Below are 19,629 nucleotides of genomic sequence, written 5' to 3' on the forward strand. Positions count from 1 at the left end.
GTAAGTGAGCACATATACGCACTTGTAATAATTATGTTGCACTACTGGTGAGAGGACACATGCACACACACACACACACACACACACACACACACACACACACACACACGTCCTCACACTGGTGATGGACAGTGACTCTTGCAAAACAGGTGTGGAGTGGATACCTATCTTAAGCTGTTATATTGTTATACTCTGTGTGTGTGTGTGTGAGTGTGTGTGTGAGTGTGTGTGTGTGTGTGTGTGTGTGTGTGTGTGTGTGTGTGTGTGTGTGTGTGTGTAGCTGTGCAGAGAGAGGGGGGGACGAGCACGAGCACGAGCCTCCACCCCTCTGATGACGGTCACGCGCAGCACGCCCCCGCGAGACCATCTCGTGCTGCTGCCGTACTGTAATCATATGATAGGGAGTAGATCCCCGGCCGCTGCAGAATACCGACACACCGGGCGGACGAGCAGGAGGAGGGATGGTAGATTTATATCTGTTTTTAAAAAAAAGAAGTGCTTTGGAGTTGGTTTAAAGTGTCGCCTGCTGTGTCTAAAAACTGAGCAAAACTCTCTCGATAAGGAACTTTTTCAAACTCTGGAGAGAATCGGACAGAGGAAGGGGGGATCGTTTGGAAGAAGAGAGAGACAGGGAGAGAGGGACCGAAGAAGGACAGTCGATTTAACGGGGGCTGAGAGAGGTGGTCATTGGGTCGCAGCCGGTGTTATCCCGTGGAACTCCTCTTATTGCTTCTCTGGGAAAGAGAGAGAGTGTGTGTATGTGAGTGTGTGTGTGTGTGTGAGAGACAGAGAGTGTGTGTGAGTTTTTTGTTGTTTTTTTTTTTATATTTAGGTGGAGTTTTTTTATTTTTTTTATTGAAAGTTTTAGTTTAGGTCATTTTTTTTATTATTGAAGCCATGGTCGGGGAGACAGAGGTGAAGGAGAGACCCAAGTCCAATCCGGACTATCTGATGCAGCTGATGAACGACAGGAAGGTGATGAGCTCCCTCCCTAACTTCAGCGGCATCTTCACGCATCTGGAGCGGCTGCTGGATGAAGGTAACAACGGAGGATCCTTCACTCCTTTACTCTTTCACTCACAACCACTTGTCACACTCAAGAGAAAATGTATCCTCTTCTTTTTTCTCTCTTTTTTAAAACCCCCAGAAACAAGACATTTGACGCTCAGTGTTGATAAAAGTCATTAACCAATTAATGAATTCCTCTCTGGTTGCCTGGAAACGTGACAGTTACGTTATCCCATTAAGATACTAACGCTCATAAATTAGTAAAACACTCACTTTGTATTTTAAGTACTTCCGTTTCATTATAGTTACCAGCATTTAGTTGCTCATTTCCTATAAATGTTATATTTGTGCTAACAGGTTGTTCATTTTTGCCTTAAGTCATATTTTTTAATTTGTTGAAAGCAGCAGATGAGCTCTCCTTCTCTCTCTCTCTCTCTCTCTCTCTCTCTTCTCTCTCTCTCTCTCTCTCTCTCTCTCTCTCTCTCTCTCTCTTCTCTCTCTCTCTCTCTTTCTCTTTCTCTCTCTGTCTCACACACCAAGACACCTTTTCTATCCCCTCTCTCTCTCTCTCTCTCTGTCTCACTCTCTCTCTCTCTCACACACACACACACACACACACACACACACACACACACAGCCAGTTGGTGATGGGAACAAACAGACAGTTGTTAGTCTTTCCCAGTGACCTAATGCGCAGGCTTATGTGAATGCTGCAGCCCATCCCTGAGCAGGAACGAGAGCATGTCACTGTGTAAAATATTTGATTTGAGAGGCCCCAAAGACAGACTGCTTCAATGTGCTTCGAGTGTTGATAAACTGTATGACATTTTTATAAGCCGCCTTGACATCGAGGCGTGAAGCTTAAGCCTTATTGCAACAAGTATGCATTCCTAAAAAATAAAAAAAAAAGTGGCATCCTGACTCCATTCTTTGGATCATCTTCCAGCAGGCCAACGAGAGCCTGCTGTTGTTGCTTATTGTTGTTGCCACATCAGGATCACCGAGGTCCAGACTTTGTGCTCTGTGACAAGTCTCATGACGCAGCAAAGGTTGTCCTCCGACCAGACGACCTCTACAGCCTGACAAATGGGTCAATTTAAACATCTCTAGTCTTGCCCGACTCGAAGGCTGACAGCCAAGCATATTCAACCCTCACACACATGATAATGTGACACCCACGTTTAGAGGGAAAGGCATTGTACCCTGCCCACTTTCAGCTGGGCTGTCCTGTATATTCTGCTCTGCCTGAGTTAGACTTATGTGGACAAGGCACTCAGGCATAAGGGCTCTGTACCAAAAAGTTTGTGCAGGGTAATAAGAAGGCCTGCCAGACACACATATTGTCTGGCTGCGTTTGTGGCATATCTAGAAAAGCTGTGGTTTAGTCCAGTCTATATTTAAACCTATGACAGGTTGAAGTGTTAAGATAAGGCCTGCTCTAGCTCCCCGTGTTTTATCTTTCTCTTCTTCGACTCTCTTGTTCTTCTTTCACTTCTTGTTTTTCTTCAGCAAGTGAACTGAAGTATGACAAAAGCTCTGCTTGCCTGTGCAGATTTGTTTGTGTGCGTGCATGTTTTTTTTTTTTAATAGTCGCTTTTGGTGTGTAACAGGTCAGAATAGGTTATTAGAGGATCATAGTTGTCACTGTAGCTGTGGCTGTAATTATAGAGTCCTACTGTAGTTATTATGGTCAGACTTATCACTCTCAGAGCAGGGAGACATGACTGTCAGCCTGCTTAGGTCAGATGATATTTGTGCCTCAAGGCAGTTATTCTGCCGTGTGTGTGTGTGTGTGTGTGTGTGTGTGTGTGTGTGTGTGTGTGTCTGTCTGCGTGTGTGTGTGTGTGTGTGTCTGTCTGTCTGTCTGTCTGTCTGTCTGTCTGTCTGTCTGTCTGTCGGTCGGGTCTGTCTGTGTGTGTGTGTGTGTGTGTGTGTGTGTGTGTGTGTGTGTGTGTGTGTGTGTGTGTGTGTGTGTGTGTGTGTGTGTGAGTGTGTGTGTGTGTGTGTCTGTGTGTGTGTGCGCGCGTGTGTGTGTGTGAGAGTTCAACCCGGGGCTCTGTGTGTATGTGTTGCGTATGTGTTTGTATGGTGCAGTAGTCAGTTATTATTGTGCTAGTGTGTCATTACAAAGGCATCAGAGGCTAGCATCGGTCATTGAGTCGACCCTAAACAAACAGACCGGCAGACAAACATAGGAGTCATTTATAATAGTGCTTCTGCACAAACAGCCAGACATAAGCCAAACATTTGATCTTCCAAGAATTGAATCTTTCTGCCAACAATGGTTGATTATGTTTGGTGTTTTTTATTACTCTTGATAAATATAGATGAATATTTCTATGATGCCTAACGGTGTTAACGCCTTTTCTGTGTTGTTGTTGTTGGTTAACTTTTTCTTGCACCAGAACTTCATAGACACTGGTGGGAAGGGTAGGTCACTGTGACCCCCGCCAACATTGCGTACAAAGTGAAAAGGGGGGTGGAGGGGGGAGCAGCATGTGTGTCTGTGTTGAACACGAGAGAAACTGTCGGTAGTAGAGGAGACTTGATTGCAAAGCGTTCAACAGTTAGATTCTACATTGTGGTGCAGAATGCTGTGACTGTCTGTCTATCTGTCTCGCTGCGTGTCTCCGTCCTGTAATTCTGGTAACAATGAATCATCCCCTTAAGTAACGGGTAGTCTGACGAAGCGTGAAAATTGTTGTCCGCCATCAGACATAAATGTTTGTGTACAGCCTCAACTCCATTCACTCACCTTGACCCCCCCCCCCCTTCTTTCTTCCAGAAATCGGGAGGGTACGCAAGGACATGTACAACGACACAGTGAACGGAGGCATGTTCAATGGTCGGGATATGGAGGAACTTCCTGAAGCGATCGGCCCCGTAGCACAGCTGCAGGAGAAGCTCTACGTGCCTGTCAAAGAATACCCTGATGTGAGTGACCTTTGACTTTTCTTTTAGTGGCGTTTCTGTTTACTCTGTCTCTCTCTCTCTCTGTTGTTACCTTATCTCCTCTCAGTTACAGAAAGGGTGCCAGAAAGTCAGCGTGGCTCTTGTCGACAGGGACCTTTACATTTTTATCATTTACATTTTATCTTAAAGTCATTCTGAGATCATCTCTGCTCACACTCAATGACGTAATCTAAACTGAAAATTGATCAATAATTAACTTTGATCAGTGTTTCCAGTAAGATCAAAAATTTACAATTTACAGTAATATTTTAAGGATCCAGAGTTACTCAAAAAGGTGATATTTTCATATAAATCCCATCACTTTGACACTGTTTTCAAGTCTGCGTGCCACAACTTTAAATTATAAATATTTAAGAGCTTAAAAAGATGGATTAAGTATTTCCCCCAAAATATAAAGACAAGTGCACCGCTACCAAGTGAATTTACGATCCAGTACATCCCTGCTCACGCCAAATACAGTTAAGTGCTTCAATATGAGTTGTGTTGATCCAGACTCAATGGCTCACATGACTTTCTCCATGCATCAGCTCGCCAATCACCGAATACAATGACAAGCTGTCCTCACTCACATGACGGCAGACTAACAGGACACTCACGCACACACAGGAGCGCATTGGAAAACGGTTGAGATCAAGGTTAAATTTAGAGAGCAGTTCCTCTATCAGGATTCGTGTGTGTGTGTGTGTGTGTGTGTGTGTGTGTGTGTGTGTGTGTGTGTGTGTGTGTTTGTGTGTGTGTGTGTGTGTGTGTGTGTTTGTGTGTCGAGGGTCATCCTAGAGGCCCGAAGCGAATATGTCGCAACTGTTACTGAAGTGAACATTAAGCCAGGAAGCAGACTCAGTAAGCAAATCAAAGAGGAAGGAGCTGGACAAATGTTAGAAGTGTATGAAGAAAGGCAGGGGGATAGTGGCAAAGAAACAAACACATGAACACAAATACGCACACACACACACACACACACACACACACACACACACACATACAGAGGGCCAGCTGTCTACTTAATCACTCAGTCTTGGTGGACAGATAAGGTTAAGAGAACGTTGCTGTTCTGTCATGCCACCAGCACTAGCCAGTACCCATATAATGAGCTATTTTTGTCTCTCTTAGTAACACAAACATATCACAGATGCACAAACCTCAAAGTGCGCACACACACACACTCACAATGAGCACATGAAAATACACACATAGTTTTGCCTATGTGATTGTGCCTGTGATGTAATATGCGCCTGTCTTCCTTCAGGCTGTAGTTGCTTTTATTTTTTTATTTTTTGTCTGCTTTTTCAGTATGTTTTGCTCTTTTGTGTAGTTCAACTTCGTAGGAGGATCCTCGGCCCACGTGGACTGACGGCCAAACAACTGGAAGCAGAAACCGGCTGCAAGATTATGGTTCGAGGAAAGGGCTCCATGAGAGACAAGAAGAAGGTACGCATGCACAACATACATTAAAGATACCTCTCACTGTCCGGTCCAATCAGCTATTCCTCTCTTAATACACCACTGATTGGCTAGCACTTGTTCCTTTAGTTGCTTGAGTTGACTAGGTTTAGGCATGAGGACTGAGATTTTGTTATAGGGTTAGTGTAAGAATATCAGTGCAAGCCAATCAGAGGCAGAGTCGGCGGGTCTTAGCAGCGGGATTCGTAATCACGCAGAAACAGCTAGCCTTACTATCTCAAAATATTTTTTAAAAGGACTAGCAGCACTTTTAAAACTCACAAATGAACACACTGTGGTCTTAGCCTGGCTAAGAAATAGTCCTGCAGGCTAGCTTTTTTCCCATTATTATCAGTTTGTATGCTAAGCTAAGCCAAAAATCCCTTGGCTGTAGCTTCATTTAATGGACAGACATAAGAGTGGTCATTTCATCGAACTCTTGACAATACAGCGATAAGTGTATTTCCTAAATTGTCAAACTTAAGTAAGCCATTGGTTTTCATGTATTTTTTTTATGCTCTGAAAATCAACTGGCTAAAATCCTTGGCTGACACAGGTAGTCCATCACACTGAGCATCATTTGGGCTTTCATTATTGTCAAAGTAGTGTTCAAATTCATCTTTAACAATGCAGCAATAATAATATATTTTTTTTAAAAGAAAAAAAAAAGGAATCAGGATGTGATTTTCACCACAAGCAAGTTCCAGATGTGGTTGGACAGGACTTGAAGCAGTGCTGTCATGAGTGGGAATCCAGTAGGTGACTGCAAACTACGAGAAATAATGAGAATCATTTTAAAAAATAACTCTCATTTGCTCTGCTGCTGTTCTGCAGTAAAATTGATTCATGTCATTTGTAGAAAAGAGACTGAAATGTGCAAAAAGATGAAAAAAGGAAACATAAAAGAGCAAGAAACTCTTAATACATATTACCAAAAAAACACACTATCTAACTATCTATCTATCTATCTATCTATCTATCTATCTATCTATCTATCTATCTATCTATCTATCTATCTATCTATCTATCTATCTATCTATCTATCTATCTATCTATCTATCTATCTATCTATCTATCTATATATCCGCCCTTCTCTTACAATGAGTTTTGTTACTCAGTTTTTCTCTCCTGTCCTGGTGTTCAGTCCATCTGTCCTCCCTTCCTCTCCCCTGGTGTCTGCTGTTGGATGGAGTCAGCTCAAGCTTTCCAAACGGCAGGTGGAGCAAGTCCAGCATTCCTCCCCCCCTACCTCCTCCTCGCACCCCCCTCTCCCCCTCTCTCTCTTTCTCCCTCTCTCTCTCTCTCTCTCTCTCTCTCTCTCTCTCTCTCTCTCTCTCTCTCTCTCTCTCTCTCTCTCTCTCTCTCCTCTCTCTCCTCTCTCTCTCTCTCTCTCTCTCTCCAGAACATTCCCTACCCCGCACACCCCTTAGAGAGAGACACACACAGAGACAGAGAGGAAGGAAAACAGAGACACAGTGGGAGGCAACGGGGGAGAGGAGAAAAAGATGTTGACTTTTAGTGCACTTCAGAATGATACATCTCACTTGACAAAACATGCAGAGAGGATTACTATCTCCCAGCGTACCACACTGAGATAAAGGTTTCATAATTTCAGTTTCAAACCGGGGGCTGCAACCTGAAACATATCATTTCAATAAAGATTAATCTATTACATATATAATAACTAATAGTTCAGGCTGTAAAATGGAAATGAGACTACAGTTGTGTTTGTGGATCTGTGAAGCTGTACTTAGAGGAATACTAAATTCATTTTTTGCTTTCTTGCAGAGTTAGATGAGAGGTTTTATACCACTCTCATGTCTCAACGATAGAAATTAGACCCAGTCAGCAGCTGGTTAGCGTAGCATAAAGACTGGAGGCAGGGGAAAACAGCTAGCCTGGCTAGGACGTCAATGCACCGGGCCAAGAAATAGTTCCAGCTCATAACCCTTCTTAAAACCACAGCACAACCCAGGCTTAGGTTTTTGTATGAACTATACAAATAAGATATAACGTGTTAAAAAGTTAGTATTACAGCTGATTTTATTTTACCTTTAAACACAGACTGCTTACAGTTGTTATGCTAAGCTCAAATAACCATCTACTGGTTTGTTTGGCTGTAGCTTTCTAAGTATTGGACAGAGTGACATTTTCATTTGATGATGCAGCTACATCAAAAGTGAAGGAAACCAAAGTAGTTACAGATGATACTGAGGGGAATATCAATGTCTGGGCCAAATTTCGTCGCACTCTTTCCAATATTTTTTGGATATTTCACTCTGAACCACAAGTGTCAACCTCATGGTGGAACTAGAGGAAATGTTAGATGCACCAAAGTCACTCGATGAGTGTGTCCTGTGCAGGGTGTTAATGTCATGTACAAAATTTAATGTCAGTACCTCCTAATATTTGCCAAGATATTTTTATTTAGAGCACAGACCGACTGACCAACATTGCCATCCATAGAGTCAGCATGGCTAAAAAGAAAAAACAAATCACTGTCACAAGTTTCCCAGAGGCCAATTAGACTTTGTTCAAATTGTTTAATTTAATGATGAACTTTAACGGTAAAAAGACTGTTACAAATATTGTGATGATAGGAAAAAAACTGGGAAAAGCAGATAATCCATTTTAAAGAGTAGCCAGGTTGTGTTTTGTATTGAGCAACCATGTGAACCAGTGAAAGAGAGTAACAACCAGCAACAAGGTCTGTGTTTGGTCATTTTAACTTGACACATGACTCAAACCATTAATCAACTACTAATGCTGCTATCATTTAATCAGAATATCAGTTTATTATCTAATTATTTCAGCACTAGTTTAACAGTAGAAACAGAAGAAAAAAAGAGTGAGTAAGCAAAGAAAATGCGTGACATGTGGGGGTAGAGGTTCAAGGATGGAAGATTATTAGCAGATTAGAAAGAAAGAATCAGATTCGAGCAGAAACCTTCGATAAAATGCAACACCCAAAACTGTGTTACCACTGAAGAGCAACATGGTTCCTGATAACACCTCTAAAGCTGCATTAATGGACCTTGAGAGCTTTGTGTGTGAATGTGTGTGTGTTTGTGTGTAGTTTGAGGCCGATCCAACAAAAAAAAAAACAGCCAAAAAAGAAGAAAAAGCAAAAATCCTGTTCCCTCTCTGCAGTAATGGACCGAGCTGGCAGTGCATTCAGACAGAGCATTTCAAATCTTTTTATTTTGTGTGTGTGTGTGTGTGTGTGTGTGTGTCTGTGTTTCAGGAGGAGATGAACCGAGGGAAGCCCAACTGGGAGCACCTCAGCGAGGACCTCCACGTCCTGATCACGGTGGAGGACACACACAACCGGGCCAAGATCAAAACTCCAGCGGGCCATTAACGAGGTCAAGAAACTGCTTGTACCCGCTGTGAGTATGCATCCGACCTCACGGTATCGAATATTACAGACTGGACTGATGGAAAAACTCTGTGTGTGACTGGATGAAAGTTCACTGTGTTGGTATGCATGGAAGGGGGAAGGGGATTGTCAGTCCAAAAGTGTGTGTTTGTGTCTTTTTTGTGTGTGTGTGTGTGTGTGTGTGTGTGTGTGTGTCTCTCTGTGTGTATGAGAGAGTATGTGTAAGGGGTTAGGGTAATTAGGGAACACGCATAAAGGGGTTTCCATGGTAACCCCGGGTTGTTTGAAAGGCTGAGGGGAATGAATGGAGAGTCTGTTCACTCGTTCTCCCCACTCCATCACTCTTTTCACTCGTTCACAACTCACTTCATTCCCAACTACTGGCTACAGTATTCCTTTTTCTCCCTGGGTTTTTTTTTTGTGTGTGTGTTGTTGTCCACACAAGGGGACATTTTGATTGCACTCCTCAACATTTCTCACATTCTCCAGCCACCTACACCACCCCACACAGCCAGACATACGTACATAAATGTGCAAAAGAAACAACCAAACATGACCACAAACAAGAAATACACATCTGAACTTTGCAAAGACGTGGGCATAAAGTATGCACAAAGACACTCACAAAAGCATATATTTTAAGATCACAAGGCTCCTTCCTTTTTTTGTCCTCTGCATTATTTGCAACAATGGAAACAGACTGAAAAGACCAGCAGGGGAGATTTCTATTGCAGCAATCAGCCGTCACTTTCAGCTCACATCACAGCACGGTATCAGTCAACCCCTAAAGGTTAAAGGATGTATTAAGTCTCTATAGGCAATCAGGAGCTGAACACCTGTTAATCTATGTTTGTGCATGCATGTGTGTGTGTATGTGTGTGTGTGTGCGTGTGTGTGTGTGTGTGTGTGTGTGTGTGTGTGTGTGTGTGTGTGTGTGTGGGGAGGGTGAAGTTAATAATATGTGTTAGTTTAACCCAGCTGACCTTGTCTTCCAACTGTAAATCAGTCAAGCTTTTCACCGAGCTGTAACTGGAGCTGAGAAGCAAGCGTGTTTGACACTCAATATGTCTTGTGTGGTGGAGAAGCTGCTTTCAAGGTCTGGTCAAGTCTATTTGAGACAATGTAAGAGTTATTTTAAAGAAGTGAAGAAGAAAAAAAAGACTTCTTCAGAAAATGTTTTAAATTATATCATGATTAGTTTCAGCACACTGTAAAATTTGCTGACTTCATGACCGAACTCTCAGAAAAGTTAATTAAATGGATGAATGGTCGTCCTCACTAAGAAAGCTGACTGTCCTTAATTTTCCTATGTGTGTGTGTGTGTGTTCGTGTAGGCCGAGGGGGAGGACAACCTGAAAAAGATGCAGTTGATGGAGCTGGCCATCCTCAATGGAACGTACAGAGACGCCAATGTCAAGACGCGTAAGGATGACATCATAGCTAACATGTGGAGGAGGGTTGGTGGGTGACAAAGGGGTCTCGGTACAGGAGTCCACTGTATATATGAACAATGCCTCTGTTTCTCCTGTTAAATAGACTGTTTGTCTCCCTCTTGTCCTCTTCTTCTTCTTCCCTGTCTATTGTATGTATGTGTGCTCTGTGTGCGCTCGCGTGTGGGTGTACACATACTTGCATTATTGTATGTTCGTGTGCCGTACAGCCACCGGCGCCTTTCCTTTAGGGACCCCTCATTCGCCTCGAATCATCACAGGCCCGACGCCCGTCCTGCCTCCCAGCTTGCGCAACCAAGCCCCTGTCAACACGCCGACCATCATGCCCCTGATTCGTCAGATCCAGAGCTCCGCCCTCGTGCAGGGAGGTAATCCGCATGCAACGCTGGTGCAGCAAGGACCCGAATCTGGAATTATCTACACGCCCTACGACTACCCCTACACACTCACGCCCTCCATATTGGAATACCCGATTGACTCAACTGGAGTATTAGGTAAATAAATGCAAAAGTCCTCCACAGTCATATATAGACAATGGATGTATTATGAGAACTGGATACTTGACTCAAACAATAGTTGCCTAAGATGCCTAAAAAACGTATCTCTCCCCGAGCTCGCCCGCTTACCCTAAAGACTTAAACATCACGCATATGAAACTCGCTTTTCGAGGCTCTGGGGAAGTACTGAATCTTCATGGTTTAAAAATTCAGGAAATACAGCGTAATAATTGGCATCCTGTCAACAACTTACAGTAACAGATGTGTTTTGTAATGACAGCCAATGGGGAAAATGTGTTTTGCGCCAAAGTAAAGTTCTGCAGGGGCCTAAAACCAAAACCTGAATCTGGTTTGTAGCTGTGTCTTTAAGACCTTAGTTAACTCGACTGGTACCAAATTTGAGCCCTGAATCCAATCATATACTAGTGTGAAGCAAGTAGATGATTGGCTCAGTCAGAGAGAGGAAGAGGAACAATTTTTTAAAGGATAAATTACAAAAAAGTCTCAACCCAGCTTTTTTTTTTGAGCTTCCTCAGCATATGGAAATAGCTCAGTTGCCATCACATGACGTTAGGATGGCACTTTACTTTCATGATAACTGGTGAACATATATGGGATCAGATGTGTTTTATTATCACATATTTGTCAGTATCAATGTCAGCCAGTCGAGCCTGAAGTTTTATCCAAAAAAATTTACCGAAAACCAACCGAAAAAACAAATATTAACCAGACAATCAATCAAGGACAACAAGTTGGGTTTAATAGTGGTACTCTCGATGTAGTACCACGTTTCACCACTGGGACAAATATCCAGCTCTTGTAGTACATCCTCGATTTACATAGAAGAATACCGATGCTCATTGCTGGGCTAACAGTCCCTTCTTCCTGTGTTTTTACAGGTATGGCTTTCCCAACCAAAGGCTAAGCGATAGCAACCCTTCCTAGCACACACACGGACTGGCTTGCAGAGACCTCCCCTACCCCCCTTCTCCCCCTCCCCTACATACTTGTCCTACAGGGGCAAACACCCAAAGTTTGCTCATACTTTAGGATGACAGATTCCTCGACAGTCATTCTGTAGTCAAGTGTCCATTCCTTCGCTCATTACTCTGTTAATTTCCTCTTTGTATTAGCAGACTAGTGTTGTGGTGTGACAGCGTAACCTATTTAACTTTTTTTAATAGTTCAGCTTCCGCTTGTAATTTTTAACACATTTTAGTGAACCCATAGATATTTTAGCGCCACGCTGTTTGTGATTTAATATACTGTATGTTAAGGCTTATTTTGATCACAGAGCTATAGAGTGACTTTGCTTACAGCTGATATTGAATCTACTAGTGAAGCTTAGTGAGAAATTAGTGGTTTGGATTAATCTTTTCTTTAGAGAACAGAACAGAAGACCACAAAACAACAAAAAAATTCTGTCTCTTAGAAGCGTGATGTTTGACTTATTTTCACCCTTCAGCCTTGAACACTTTTTTTTTTTTTAAATTCATGGTTTCACTAATGTTGGTGCCATGGGTGGACTGTCTGATGTCTTTCTGATGAGTAACCTTCTGTGTTCTGTTTTGGCAATGTCATCGCGCTGTTAGCAGGTGCCATGACCACTAAGGTACGACGCCACGACAAGAGAATCCATCCTTACCAAAGGGTAGTGACCACAGACAGAGGTTAGTTAGCTCACCAGCCACTTTATGTGTGTGTATGTGTGTGTGTTAGTGTGCGTGCATGCAGACCAATGGACCAATTTCAGTTTACATGTGTCTGTAATACGGCATGCCTAAAAAAAAAAGAAGAAAAGAAATAACTGTATCAGGCAAAAAGGTCACAGGCTGAAGCAGATTCAGTGTAAAATGTGAAACAGTATTTGTTGCAGTGAAAGTGAACTAAGTGAGCAGATTGAGAGGAACCATGTTAGAGGTGACAGCTGCAGCGGTTATCTTTGCTCGCCTGTTAGATAAACTGGACGGCTCGCAGGCCGGGACCCTTTCAATTAGAATGGATCACTCCATTCATGTGACTCGGTCCTTGTGACTCTGGATTTGGAGTCCTCTCAGAACTTTTTTTTTGTTGTTGTTGTTTATCTCTTCACTACTACTTTTTACCCTACAAATACTGTGGGAAGTTTTATTTATACCCAACTTCATTCCAGTAGATTTCCACAAAATGTATTTTTTATTATTAATTAATTCCTGTGTTTTGTGCCCAATGACTATATGATACTTAAAGTAATAGTGATTGTTTTCTAAAGGTCATTCAATTCAAGTGCAGTATGATCTTTGGTCTTTACTACTAAAACACAGCGTGTGATAACTACTGAAGTCTGTGTTACAAGCTCTTTTGTATGAAATACTGTTGTTTGTGGTCTTATCAGTCACCCACTGGACTTTATCATTGGGACTGTTTACATCTTTCATATATTTCCTAGCCAGAGTGGTGCTGTTACCATGTATTTAGCTGCAAAATAAATTTGTATATAGGGATTTTAAGGATTTAAGTGCTTATATGAAGCTTATGGAACAAAATCGCTTGGAAATACTTGTAGTATTCTTTTTTCTTTTTTTTTTAGTTTTTTTTTTTTAGTTTGTAAATTTTTATTTTTGTTTTTACGATATGCTTTTTATAGATGAAGTGTCTCCATGTAAACTTCAAACTTTATTCAAAAGTGTGTAGCTACTACTGTTTTAGTCACCGCGAAGGTGGCAATGAAGGCAGTGTTTTGCTCTGTGTATTTAAGATGAGGTGACCTTCTCGATTCACAGGCCTCGTGACTGTTTTATGCAATAGAAATGGACTAGCTAGCTACATTATGTGTGTGTGTGAGCGGTGGTGCTCTTGTTGTACACGATGGACAAAAAACACTAAAAGGCAATAAAGATGACTATTGAAAAAAATCTCTAAAGAAAACCAAAGCCTCTAAATTCTTGTAGTTAGACTGTCTATTGTTAAAATGTTTCTTAAGTCCCTCTAAAATCACCATCTCTTAACCTCTCATCGCTGTCTCTTATGGTGCCTCTTTGCTTACTGTAGTGATTAGGTGCTCTTCTAATACTTCCTAGCAAAAGGATCAAACCATAATCAATAATAAGAAAACCTTAATCACAACTGTTAATCATCAAGATCTTATGCCTGCTGCTAAACAACAGCTCCAGTTGTCAATGATTGAAAGTATCTCTGAGGCCCAGACACTTTTCTTTGGACATAAAGGTCACTCTCTCACCCACATGGAACCATGCTGTCTCCCTCTCTGTCCATGGTTTCACTGTCTGTCTGCTAGACGTAGCACAGCTAGCATGAGTAGTTTCACTTTAGCAGCAGTCACATGATAGGAGGGGTATCTCCTTAAACCTACCCAAGCAAACACCTTCATAAGCACATGTTAGCATCGCTAACAAGCCATTCCTTATGTCAACGCCCGGCGGTTGATCTAAGTCCTTGTGAATGGTTATGCATGGCTCATGAAGGTGTTCTGCTGCTCCTACCTCGAGCCCCTTGTGCTGTGTGACTGCAGTAGATCTGCCTTGTTGTCATCCTGACGCCACTAGCTGACACTAATCTCTCTTCTATCTTTTTTTCTTTTTATGTCCCCTTTTATGTGCCCTTTTTTTCCTTTCCACGTCTGTCCGTCTCTGTCTGTCTAACTCTAGCTGCCACGGCAACTAACCCATGACCCCTTGACCTTCTGACCTTTCCGCCCACTGATGACCCACCCATCTCTGCCCGCTGGCGTGCTCATTGGCCCACGGCCCCGCCACTCCCCCAGCTCAGCCAACCAGAGACCAGCACATTGGGAACAACCTGGCTGCTTCTGTCTAACCAACCAACCAGACGACAGCGATCATGGGAATAAACCTCAGGACCCCGCCCATCACCGAGTCCTAAACTTAAACTTTACCAAACGTGCCTTCCTTCCGAAAGTTCAAAGCCAGTAGTTTTTTTATAACCTTCCAACAGCCACAATCCCAATTCGTATTTGCATAACCAGTAGACTTTATTTGGGATCGGCCCCAAAGCGGTGAAGGGCTCCCAAACCAATCCTTGGCTGTGCCAAACTGTCTCTCTGAGCTGCCCTGCCCTCAGTCCATGTGATGCAATAATAATGACTCTATTAATAGCATGGTAACTATACTTATTATGATGATAATTGTACTTATCCAGCACAGAAACCCTCCAGAAACACTAAACTAAAAGAGATATGTTGATATTTTGATGTATTTTTTCCTCACTGGGCGCCGAAGCTTACCAAGTGTCTTTTTAAGTGTTTCCTCTTTGGGTCATTAAATGATAGGTTCACAAATTGTCAAGTCGGAGCTAAAACAGCAGTCAGGTGCCAATACTAACATTGACGTGTGTTTTTCTTGCTGTTATCATTCCTCCTGTTTATAGTGACCATTAGAAGATCCCTTCATGATGTGATTACAGTGTGTGTGATGGGGGGCAAGAGCCACAAATGTTTGCCTGAACACTTAATGAGGCTTCAGCTATCCAAATTAGTCAAATCAAGTTACTGTCTTTTTAGTGCCAAATTCCTTCTTTTTGTTAAGATCTTTATTGGACTAATTGAGACGGTTTTCGGATAAACTTTTGCAAAGAATGAAGACGGAATGGAATTTATGCCCCATCACTTACAGTCAAAGTGCATTTATAGGGTATCTTTTAATGGTCAATGTGAACAGGAGGAATGATTACAGCAAGAAAAACCTGTAGGCACCTGAAAATTGTGACCCTATCCTTTAATTTCATCACAATAACACATAATTGGTGTTAAAATGTTAAAATATATTAACAAGCTTTCCCTTTGAATGTAACACCAATTGCGTCATTCCTACAATCTCTTTAAAATGTAATTTTCTTTTCTTTTTTAAGAGCACATCATTTTGTGCTTCATTTACCTTCTAAAACTGTCTTTAAAACAATTGAACAAATAATGCTACAAAACTTTTTAAAAGCCGTCGTTTACATGAGTGAAAACGCACAAAGAACTTCTCTTGTCATGAAGCGGCAGGTGCTCAATGAGGAAAAATAACAAACTGGAATCCAAAATACCAAAATATCTTGTTTTTTTTCTTAGTAGGTAAGGCACTCTGAGTCGACATATACTGGATTAATGTCAAGCCTGTGCTCATTCACAGTACAGATACACACATACACACACAGAGAGGGGAGGTTGCACTTCTTTTGTCAAAATGTGGAGGACTTACACAACGATGCCTTTGCCTTTATCACACTACAGTATTGTATGAGCTTGAACAACAGTGCCTTTATTTATGGAGAACAGTGTTACACCTAAATCTTTTACAACTACATTATGGATTTGAGTCATTTGAGTTTATGCAGATGAATTAAGGCTGTGTGAAATGTGTCGCAGCCTAATTGTCGTGGACAGTTTATGGCTTAAATCCATATAACTCCTCTCAAATCCCATTTTAGTGCCAAAAAAAAAAAAAAAAAGTGGCTCATTTGACTTGGAGCAGCAGCACTGAGCTCCGACTACAATGTCTGAAATGTTTATGTGAGGTTCAGATGAGCCTCAAGAGAACAGTGTTATATTTTATCCTCTATTTTTTTGTTTTTGTTTGTTTGGTTGTTTGATTGTTTTTGTTGAAGATGAATTCGTCCATACGTATATTTTGCATGTGTATCCGCTTTTTTCTCAGAGCACATGCAGTTTGACTGTGACTCTACACACACAGTACACACACACACATACAAAAAAAGCACCTGATGCCTTGATATCAAACAAATCATGGAGTCGTAACATCTGTAACAAGTTTATAATGTATTTTTATATTCTATTTTGTACGTGAAAATAACATTAAATGACCTTTTCAGATAAGAATGTAATGCCTTATTATGGAGAATAATTTGATGAATTTAACTATCTATCTGTCATGTGTCATCAGTAATCCTGTCACCCTCTCAATGTCCTGAAATACTGGAGTCTCTGATGTTCTCTGTTTTAACTTGAGCCTTTGAAAATCAGCATTGCTTGCCTCCTGTGCCTTTTGTATACACGTGTGACAATTAACAGTGTAGTTCAACATTAATCTACTCTTTTGTGCCAAGTGTAGGTTACTAACTGTTACCACTTCTGTGATTATTAACCACTTTAATTGTATCTGTCTCTGCTTTGGACTCCTTTTAAAAATACATGTGTGTCTAAAAAGTGGAAGATAAAAAAAGAAAAGGAAAGAAAAGAAAATATATGTGTGATCAATGAACTTTTAACTTTTAAAGTATTTGAGCAGGAATAACTCTTTGTACTGGAAGGCAATCCTAGCACACTATTAAACTCATAGTTGTAAAAAACTAACAAACTTTGTTGCTTTTTCTCTGTAGCACTTAATTATGCAAATCAGCTTCCTTTCTGCATACTAATCACCAAACACTCCTTAGATACTGAGAAAAGAAGTGGTGTTTTTGTTGGGTTTTTTTGCACCAGCCAGACCTTTGACTACACAAACACCGAACTGATACTTCAGACTAAATGCAGGGAAAAGGCCACAACATGGTTTTTCCCACTTCTCCTTTTTTTTGTTTTTGCGTTCTTTCCCTCGTTCTCTATCTTTTTCCTCGCCGTTGAAGTGGGCATTACACACGTTTGTGTAATAAGAGGGAACAAAACACACCCTGCTCACCATGGTTTCTCAGAGGCATGCACATGTATAACAGCAAAAAAAAAAAGGGGAGTTTCAGGTTTTGGAGCACTAGATGGCTAGGGGATTGAAGGGAAATTGATTGTGCAAGCTCGCCCTCAAACATCTGCAGAGTAAATATTACACAGGATCACAGTCTGTCCCCGGAGTCCACCCCTAATAACCTACATGTGTCATAGTAGCAACATTTGTTTTAATTTTTTTTTTCACAGCTAATGGCCCACTTATTAAAAATTAAAAACACAGAAAAGTTAATTTGAGCCTTTTGAGCTTTTGACGCTTGGAAGTTAAAAGTTAAAAAAGAAAAAAAATCTCTTTAAACTAGCAAACACATTTTTTGTTTTTTAAGAAAAAGGAGGAAAAAGAAAGAGAAAATCACATGGGGTTTTCCATGGTGAATGCAGCAGTGGGTGGCTCATTCGTCCTCTCCCTGCCCTTCCTGCTTTCATTGTGGAGTCGGGGGTGATATTGAACTTCAGGCTTGGAGTTGAGCCTGCTCTACAGCCGCAACCCCAACCCCCTGATCAGAGAGAGAGAAAGGACATAATGTGACCGCTGCTGACAATCCTCTGGACAGGAAGAAGCAGAGATAGCAAAAAAAATAGAAAGAAAGAGAGACAGAGAGAGAGAGAGAGAGAGAGAGAGAGAGAGAGAGAGAGAGAGAGAGGGGGGGGGGAGAGAGAGAGAGAGGGAGAGGGAGAAAATAAAAGTGAGTGAGGATAGGGATGGGTGGGGGCGCATGAGTGTTTGGATGGGTGTGTACTCTTGTCTCTGTTTTTCCTGTTTTTATTCAAGTTTTTTTCTTCTTCTTTCTTGTTCTTCTCTTCTGGTATGAAACACTCTTCGAGCATCTGGTAATGTATTCTGCAGTCAGCTCTCACCATTGCCAACACTGGGGCCCAGAGCACCCAGCGCTTATAATCAAAGTGTGTGTTTTTTGTGTGTGTGTGTCTGTGTGTGTGGGAGAAAAAGAGACAGGGGAACAGACAGGTTGATTTACATTGCCTATGTATGCACGGCATTCTCCACATAATGAACAGCTCCAGATTTCCTCTGCTTGGTAAATATTTAATGACCGAGTGGCGGAATGATTTTAGCCGGATAACAGTGGAGTCCTAAGCTGCAGGGGAACGGCTCAGAAGTTGTATTTCAAGCCCCTCTCTCCCCTTGTCCTCTTCCCATGTAAATAAGGCCAACTCCCCCTAACTCCACACACCCCTCTGAGGCAGTTTAAAGACCCAACACTGTCTCCTTGTCTCCTTGACAACCAGCATACACTGGGGTCCTGTCGTGGCCTCTCTGTCTTTTGTGTTTGGGAGCTCAGAGAGACAGAAAGAAAGACAGAAAGAGAGAGAAAGAGTGAGAGAGGGAGAGAGAGAGAGAGAGAGAGAGAGAGAGAGAGAGAGAGAGAGAGAGAGAGAGAGAGAGAGAGAGAGAGAGAGAGAGAGAGAGAGAGAGAGAGGGAAAAAAGAGGAGAGAGGAGAAGATGAAAACAAGAGTTACTGGAAAAAGAAGATGACAACAAAGATGACATCACGGCTATTTTATCCGACAACCAAAAATTTGATGATGATGATGATGATGATTAGCCCCAAGGCACAAAATGGGTGGCAGCACAGTCTGGGAGTGTGAGCGCACAGAGAGAGAGAGAGAGAGAGAGAGAGAGAGAGAGAGAGAGAGGCCCAGGGCTGAATGGAGCATTGTGGGAAGACAGTGGGCACACTGGGCAGTAACACAGAGAACACTAACTCACAGATCATGCCAGAGAGTCTGAAAACACCCACACTGGGCGACAATGGCAAACTTCATCGCTCCACTTGGCCCCTTCTGAATACACACATACAATGGCAGAATCCAAATAAGATGCTCTTGTTATTTGCGAAATTCAACACACTAAATTCCTTCAGTGGCTCTGTCCCTTTGACCGGCAGCAGATGGCCATGAACGTGCATGTATGCATGTGCGTGTGCATGTCCGTTTCCATCGTGTGGTCTTGTCTCTGTGTTGCATCATGGGTAAGTACACGCAGCGGGGTTGAAAGGTGGGAAATCGTGCACTTACACGCCTGACAGGTGTCATATGAAAGCTGCCACATGCTGCTCTGCTTATCTGCTTGCAGTGGTGCAAACAGTAAAACCAGCTCGTATCTATCATGACAGGCATCAAATTTAACTTCATCAACCAATTAAATCTGTTTAGATTTACGACTAAGAAGAACCAGAACC

The 19,629-nt window shown here is 42.0% G+C and overlaps 1 protein-coding gene across 1 annotated transcript; it reads left to right on the forward strand.

Moving 5' to 3' along the window:
• The first annotated feature begins 427 nt into the window (after positions 1–427).
• Positions 428–17,055, forward strand: qki2 (QKI, KH domain containing, RNA binding 2). The gene is given in 11 exon segments (XM_062442749.1): positions 428–1,039; positions 3,794–3,942; positions 5,294–5,306; positions 5,309–5,409; positions 8,666–8,761; positions 8,763–8,810; positions 10,135–10,222; positions 10,461–10,745; positions 11,624–11,647; positions 12,341–12,418; positions 14,396–17,055. Coding segments are annotated over 11 exon segments (1,047 nt in total). The 5' UTR covers positions 428–897; the 3' UTR covers positions 14,419–17,055.
• The last annotated feature ends 2,574 nt before the right edge of the window (positions 17,056–19,629 follow it).

The sequence above is a fragment of the Scomber scombrus genome, chromosome 21 (genome assembly GCF_963691925.1).
Source record: "Scomber scombrus chromosome 21, fScoSco1.1, whole genome shotgun sequence".
Classification (NCBI taxonomy): domain Eukaryota; kingdom Metazoa; phylum Chordata; class Actinopteri; order Scombriformes; family Scombridae; genus Scomber; species Scomber scombrus.